General features: G+C 50.4%; 1 protein-coding gene across 1 annotated transcript in view; it reads left to right on the forward strand.

Annotated features, from left to right (window-relative positions):
* Positions 1 to 7,442, forward strand: part of CAMK2G (calcium/calmodulin dependent protein kinase II gamma) — a 63,971-nt gene that overhangs the window by 33,195 nt on the left and 23,334 nt on the right. The window contains exons 11-13 of the mRNA XM_012801367.2: positions 771 to 854; positions 1,098 to 1,140; positions 6,028 to 6,065. Of these exons, the coding sequence (XP_012656821.1) occupies positions 771 to 854; positions 1,098 to 1,140; positions 6,028 to 6,065 (165 nt within the window). The remainder of the gene's footprint in view (positions 1 to 770; positions 855 to 1,097; positions 1,141 to 6,027; positions 6,066 to 7,442) is intronic.

The raw sequence follows: 7,442 nt of genomic DNA on the forward strand, positions 1-7,442 counted from the left end.
AAGAGATGGCTACTAAACACCAGCATTGAATGATATTCAGGACTTAAAACAGACACTCAAAAACTGGGGTCATTTTTGTGGCCTCCCACTTTCCACAATCCTATATATCTCTGTATCCCCTTAGGACTTCACTGTATTATGACATTACATAATAACTGGTACTTGTATCGACAACCCTGAGTCATCAAGGATATATAGACCATGTCTGGTAGATTCTCTTTAAAGAGACCAGGAAATTAATAGTAAACACTTTGACGAAATGATGAAAAGAATTGATGCTTCACGGTAAAGATCGTTAGCTTCTGCGATTACAGCTTCATTTAGGACCTTGCTGGGGATGTGTTGGAGGGGCTCTTGGAAGGAAGGAACGCTTCTGGAGTGAGCAGGAGCCCTGCCAGTTCTCTCCCTACTGAGAATCTGGAACACAGTGGGTGGTTAGTAAACAGATACTGAAGAAGTAACCGATTAGGGATCACAACACCCAGGATACCCTTGTCCTGTAACCTCCGTTTCCCAAGGAAATGCTCTTGGCACCCTCATCTAGCCTCAATTAATCAGTAATTAATGGTGTCATGTTCAGATTGTCAACTTGGGATAGTACTTTTATTTAAAAAATATTTTCACATCTGTGATCTCTATTTATCTTCAGAGCAACTCTGGGATGGCTGAGTGCATGATCCTGTCCTGAGCATGGCCATCAGTGCTGGGACTATAGTGGGGGCCAGGGGATCTGAGCTAGGGGCTCACAGACCTGTCTGTTTGGCTTCCAGCAACGATCCACAGTGGCATCCATGATGCATCGTCAAGAGACCGTAGAGTGCTTGCGCAAGTTCAATGCCCGGAGAAAACTGAAGGTGAGTCTTACTTCCAGGCTATCAGCCTCCTTGAAATTGTGCTTTGTAAAAGTATGGCTCCTGCCCCGTCACAGAAGGGAGCTCCTTCCTGCCTGGAGCTGACATATGAAGGTTATACATGTTGGGGGTTGGGGGGCTGAGACCTATTGTCTTCAGGCTCTAGCCAGAAGCTGCCTCTGCCTGAGACCAGGCTACCATTCTCCAGAGTCGGACTGAATTCATAGGACCTTCCTCTTTCCCCAGGGCGCCATCCTCACCACCATGCTTGTCTCCAGGAATTTTTCAGGTATGTTTTCCCAGCTGTGCACTTAAATTCTGCCGAGGTGAGTGGGTCAGGAATGGGGCATTGCCATCCCATGTGGCACTTGGGAGTGTTGGGGAACACCTTGGCCAGGATAAATGAGAATCCTATTTTAAGGGGCTATTGCTGAGTCCTATTACTGAGATTCTGGGGGCTTTGCTTGGGCTCACATTTATGAATTCTGTTTCCTAGAACCTCCCAAGAAGTGGCCTGCCCAGCCTCCCATGTACCTTATCCTGTGGATTCTTGGCACTCTAGTCAGGGCAATAGAGTGAGACTCCAGTAAAATGAAATAAAATAATAACTTTCTGAAGACACTCAGCACTTTAAGATTTTAGCCAGTCTAGGGTATTGGGGAGGGAAAAAGAGAGACGGGGATAGTTCATCTGAATCACCACTATTAATTTGCTGACTGGGAGCTCCCTTACTTCATTGTGTCCAAGTAGAAATAACTGATAGAAATTATTCCAGTTGTTTAAACCTTTGACAGCAACTTGTGCTTAAAATATTCTCTGTGATACTAGCAGTAAAAAGTGAAGAAACAGAGACCAGCAAGAGAGAGGGAAATGAACTTCTGTAAATTTGCATAAGTAATTGGGAGCGCTGGAACCAGCACAAGTGTAAATCACACTTGGCATTTCTTTTTAAGATGCAAGACACTCCACTGCCCCCCATCCCTACCCTCACCCCAAACCCCATCATTGTTTGCCTTCAGTGGAGACGCACCATGGCTTTTCTCTGAGAAAAAGATTAATGTCAAGACTTAAGTAAAGACAGAGGCCTCTTTCCAGCTTGCCATTTCCCCTGGTCTTCCCTCCCTCTAACCCCTAGCCTTGCTGTTTTGGTTCAAGATCACCCTTCCCATCCTCATAACAAGACTCCCTCCCTCGCTGTCCCTCTGTACCACTACAAAAAGGGGGTTGTGCAGGAGCACCAGCCACCATGCAGGGCAGGCAGCCACTCTGGGCTGAGGTTGCTCCCCTAAGCCTGAGTCCTGATGGTATCCTGGGGCCTTGGCTGGGAGGATGCTGTAGGCAGGAAGGTCTGAGCCTTAGAAACCCTGAGCTCCATAATGCCAGGACTGGATAGTGGGCCTTGGGAGTGGGCCACCTCAGGCCCACTGCCGATGACCTCAGTTTGGGGCTCGCTCTTGGGTTGTGGATACCCATGAGTGGAAGATTATGGTTCTGGATTTAGCTGTCACAGATCAGAACAGGAAAGTGCAGTTCGCTGTCTCTAAGAGAGATGAAACACTAGTCCCACACTGTACTTTTTGTCTTTTAATTACTTGCAGCTTCTACTTTCTGGGTGTAAGAGCCTTTCTGGAGGATACTCAAGGCATTTCTTTGCTGCCACTAGAGTGGTGACCTGTCCTCTTCTCTGAGTCAAAGCCATGCAAAGGCAGGCGACTGCTTCTTTTAGCCTGGCCAGTCAGTAGCCAGTGCCCTGTCCCATGGCCTTGAGCCTTTATGTCAACCTCCCCTTCCATTTCAGGAAATTGCTGTTCTGGTTTCAGGAAATCCGGCTCTGTCAGGACAAATCACCTTTATTCGTCTCTAAAGAGCTTCCTATCCTTATTGCCCAGGCCTTTCCTGGCCTTTGAGCTTAGTTTGCCCTGGGTCATCAGAGACAAATAAAGTTACAAACTAGGATGGCCTCTTCTGCCCTTACTCTGGGACGGGTAAAGACAGAGCCTGTCTCTGGAAACTTACATAGAAAGAAGATGTAATTAAGAAGGAAGGGCACCTGTGTGTTCTCTTAGGCATGAGCTAGGCTGGTTTTTGAGCCCTAGACTTGGCTAATAGTGAAATCAGGGCTTCTAGAATGTATTGCTTTAGCAGCCTTTGTTTTCTGTCTGGGGGCTTATTTCACCCTCAGTGCACTGAACTATAGGCTGAGAAAGGCTACTCTCCTGGCTACCGCCTTAGGAAAGGGACCTGTCTCTGAGGGGCTAGGAGACATGGAGCTGGGGCCTATCAGTAAACTCAGCTATACAAGGCCACAGACCCTCTCTAGGCCCCCAGTGCCAGTCTCTCCATGGTTTAGAATGTGGTGAGAGGAAGGGGCTACTCTGTGCTCCAGGCTCTCTGATAAAGGGCTCATGTAGGTGCCTGGGCGGGACCTTACAGTTTAAGCTAGCACTGGGCTACCTGGGAAAGGCCACCTGCCTCTCACCAAGTCAGGCTTTTACCTGTGCACCCTCACCTGAAGTCACGGGACAGACTCTAAAGCTACCTCCGTGAAGCAGAGACGTGATATTCCCCACGCCCTGGCCAACCCCAGTCTTCTCAGGCCCCCAGACTGCTGCAGGGCTGGCTGCACCTGCCTCATCGGCCTGCCTCCGGTGCCTCTGCTCCCACAGCTCGGCTGGCTTGGCCACGCTGCCCGGGCCGTGCTGTGTGTGGGCTGCCCATGGGTTGCCGCGCCTCGTGCTGGGGCATGCTCGCTGCTGACAGGCCCCCGTGGCTTTGCGGCAGCTCTGTGCACTGAGAGATTGTATCCCCTCAGTTGGCAGGCAGAGCTCCGCCCCCGCCTCGCCTGCCACGAGCGCCGCCGGCCTGGCCGGGCAAGGTACGTGGCATGAGTCCTCCCTGACTGCCTGCCTCGGCTCCCTGCCACCCCACCAGGAGGGCCAGCATGCCAGGCCCACTCACCAGGGAGGCGAGTCCCATGCTTGCGGGCTGAGATGGGCATGCCGGACAGACCACCTAACTTGGCATCTGCGAGCACATTGGTGTAACAGAGCCTCCTAACCAGCCGTGCATGCTGGGCGCCTGCCAACTCTCAGGAGGCAAGAGCCTGGGGATATGGAGCTGGGCACAGGAGCTTTTCCTCCTGACCTGCCTGTGAGGGCTGTGGCTGACGGTCACCCCTCAGAGATAGCCCTGAGTATGGCCTGGAGCTGCCCAGTAATAGGACTGGACTTCAGCACTGTTTAAGACTTCACAGGGAAGCCACACCACTCAAAATTATGAAGCCTGGTGTTCGCAGGCCTCCAGATCTGAAAGGCTGGAGGCTGCAGAAGCCTTGGAATCAGCCGTTTCCGGTTTTGGATCCTAGCCCTGCCACACCCTGATCAAGTCACATCAGCTCTTCCAGCCTTAGGTTCCTCATGTCTCCAGTGGGCATAAGAATTAACCTGGTGATGCTTCAGATCACTGTGTCAGAGGCTCTCAACCCTTCCAGTGCAGTACAGCTAGTTGCCTGGGATTTTATAACAAATCTTAGTGCCAGGACCCCACTCAGAAAAAAATCAGAATCCCTAGGACATAGGATAGGTAGAAGCATTTTTAAATCTCCCCAGGTGATTCTAATGGGCAACCAGGGCTCAGAACTGACTGCTGAATGTCAATCACTTAGATAGTATGTGGTCAGGCATTGTAGTAAACACATTAAAAAAATTTTTTTAGGCCAGGCATGGTGGCTCATGCCTATAAGCCTAGCACTCTGGGAGGCAGAGGTGGGTAGATTGCTTGAGCTCAGGAGTTCAAGACCAGCCCGAGCAAGACTGAGACCCCATCTCTACTAAAAATAGAAAAACTGAGGCAAGAGGATCACTTTGAGGATCAACTCAAACCCATGAGTTTGAGGTTGCTGTGAGCTATGATGATGCCATGGCATTCTACCCGGGGTGACAGAGTGAGACTCTGTCTCAGAAAGAAATAAAAACTAAAAAAACTATTTTTTCAAATTCAGCATGACTGGAGATAGGGCCAAGGGCCATTTTTTAGAGTCAGAATTCCTGTGATAGACGGATCCCTATTCTCCCTGGAGAGAGATGGGATACAGCTTGGGTAGAAGCGGCCATATGAAGGGCAGGAGGGAAGCAGTAATAATGACAATAGTGGTGAACACTTACTCAGTACTTGCTACCTGCCCAGCACTCTGCTAAGTGCTTTTCATGCATGATCCCATTGGCTCCCCACCACTGTTCTGTGAGGGAGGCCCTGTTTTATTCCCTTTTATAGATAAAGAAATTGAGGCTCAGGTTAAATAGCTCACCCAAGGTCACACAGCTAGAAAATGGTGGAACCAAGATACAAACTCAGGGTACTCCAGGTGGATCAGACAGTTGGGCTGATTCTATCTCCCTATGCCTGCCAGACTCTCCCACCTACTGTTTGCTGTCTCCCTGTGGCCTCTGTGGCCAGCCAGTGCTATTGGCCTTCTGGCACAGAGCTCATCACTTTGAGCATCACCCCATGCCTGGCTAGAATCTGTTTGACAGCTTATTATTCTGCCTAGTCCTTTCTGCTCATGGGTCCAGAAAGTGGGCTCTGAGGAAAGGGTGGCAGCTAGGACCCAATAAACCTGGTGAAGACCTGCCCAGTGAAGGCTTCAACCCCCGGCAAAGCCCTCCTGTAGGTGGTCCTGGTCTCTGTGTCTGTGTCTGTCTGTCCTCATGTCTGGCCTTCTTTGTGAACTGTGACACTGTTTCTTAAGAAGACTCTTAGGAGATGTCTTGCATCCTTCCAGATTGGCTGTCCAGAGAACCTCCATGGCACCTAGGAACAGAGCCCTCACTGTTTGACCTTGGCACTTTGCTTCTAGGCCTGGGTAGAAGCCGTCAGAGGCAGAGTTCCCAATGCCCCGGGCAGCTCCAGTACTGAACACTATTTCTCCTCCTAAACGACGCAGTGTGCCCATTTCTGCTGAGCCCTCTTCCATGATGGGAGATCCTGGAGTGCCACCCTGAGGGCTCTGGCGCCACTGGAGATGGCCTTCTTGCCGAGGGGCTACTTGGAAGGGGTTTCTGGAGGCCCCCCCATCCCCCTTGTCAAGCACAGCAGTCTGTTGTGGATCCGGCTGCCAGACTTCACGCTGGGAGAGGGTACAATGCAGGAGATGTGATTTTCCTCTTTGTTTTCACAGCTGCCAAAAGCCTATTGAACAAGAAGTCAGACGGCGGTGTCAAGGTAGGTGTCACTCTAGCTCCCTGACCAGAGTGTGGGTAATTCTTGGCACCTTGTTACCTTTTCCCTGGGATTCCTTCCTATCCTTGCTAGTCTACTTTAAACCAGATGCTTTTGTGCTCAGAATAGCAGGTTCCACTGTCCTGAGAGGGAAGAGGGAGAGGTATTGCTTCTCCTCTGAGCTGGTTGGGGAGGACTCGGGGCGTGATCCAAATTGCACTTTATGGGATCTGAATCCTAAACCTGACTTCTGCACCTGTGCCTCATCTCCAGAGCTTGACTCTCTGGGTCTTTTAGGCCATTTGGTTTGTTTGGTTATGTGTCCTTTTTAAAGCTTGAACTTTTTTAGTCAAATGAAAGCAAGGTTTGCCTGTGTCACTCAGGCAGGGTCTAGGGCTCAGAACCTGAAGCCACTCCCCTTTTGTTCCTTTTCCTTATGTCTACGCCATTTCCAGAACCCAGCTCAGACACCACTGAGCAAAAAAGTCTTAAATTCTTTTGAGGCATAGGCTCCTCAGGAAAAGGCAGGGGACATGGAATATCGCAGCTCATTCCTGTTTGGTGAGGGAGCTTTGTGGGGCTGGGCAAGTGGGAGGGCCAGAAGGGACCAGCAGAGGAGAAGTGGCTAGGGGTACCCTCAAGGACCAAGGCAGATGCTATGAAAGCAGAAAAAGATCCTGGGTCAAGAGCATTGGATAGGAGTTCATGCCGTCTTTAACCATACAGCATTTCAAACCATGAAACTATGCAGACTTTCAAATCTCCAACGGAAGTTTAAGTTGGGTCTTTTCCCAGGATCTTGTGTCCACAGCTGAGATACACACACGTGTCCCATTCCCTTCCTTCTGTCCCTTCCGCTTTCCCTCGTTCTCTGCATGCCTGCTTCTGTGTCCTTTTGCCCCCCATGGGGAGGTTGGGCTCCACTAAAACCTTGTGACATGGAGCTGGGATGGCCACATAGCCTACCTAGTTCTGGGCCTGAGCCAAATGGGCAGAACCAGGTTAGGAAAGGGGGCCGGTTTAGTTGGAGAGAGATTTGGGATATTTCTACCTGCAGAGTATTTAATAAATACCTGTCAGAAGTCTAGTACTGCCCTCCTCAGTTTTTATTTTGTTTTGTTTTGTTTAAGACAGAGTCTCCCAGGCTCGGTGCCTATAGCTCAAGTGGCTAAGGCGCCAGCCATGTACACCAGCGCTGGTGGGTTTGGGTCCAGCCCAGATCTGCAAAATAACAATGATGGCTGCAGCCCAAAAATGGCCGGCCATTGTGGCGAGCGCCAGTGGTCCCAGCTACTTGGGAGGCTGAGGCAAGAGAATCGCTTAAGCCCAGGAGTTGGAAGTTGGGAAGTTGCTGTGAGCTGTGATGCCATGGCA

This window comes from Otolemur garnettii, unplaced genomic scaffold, assembly GCF_000181295.1.
Source record: "Otolemur garnettii isolate 467f Iridium unplaced genomic scaffold, OtoGar3 scaffold00008, whole genome shotgun sequence".
NCBI lineage: Eukaryota > Metazoa > Chordata > Mammalia > Primates > Galagidae > Otolemur > Otolemur garnettii.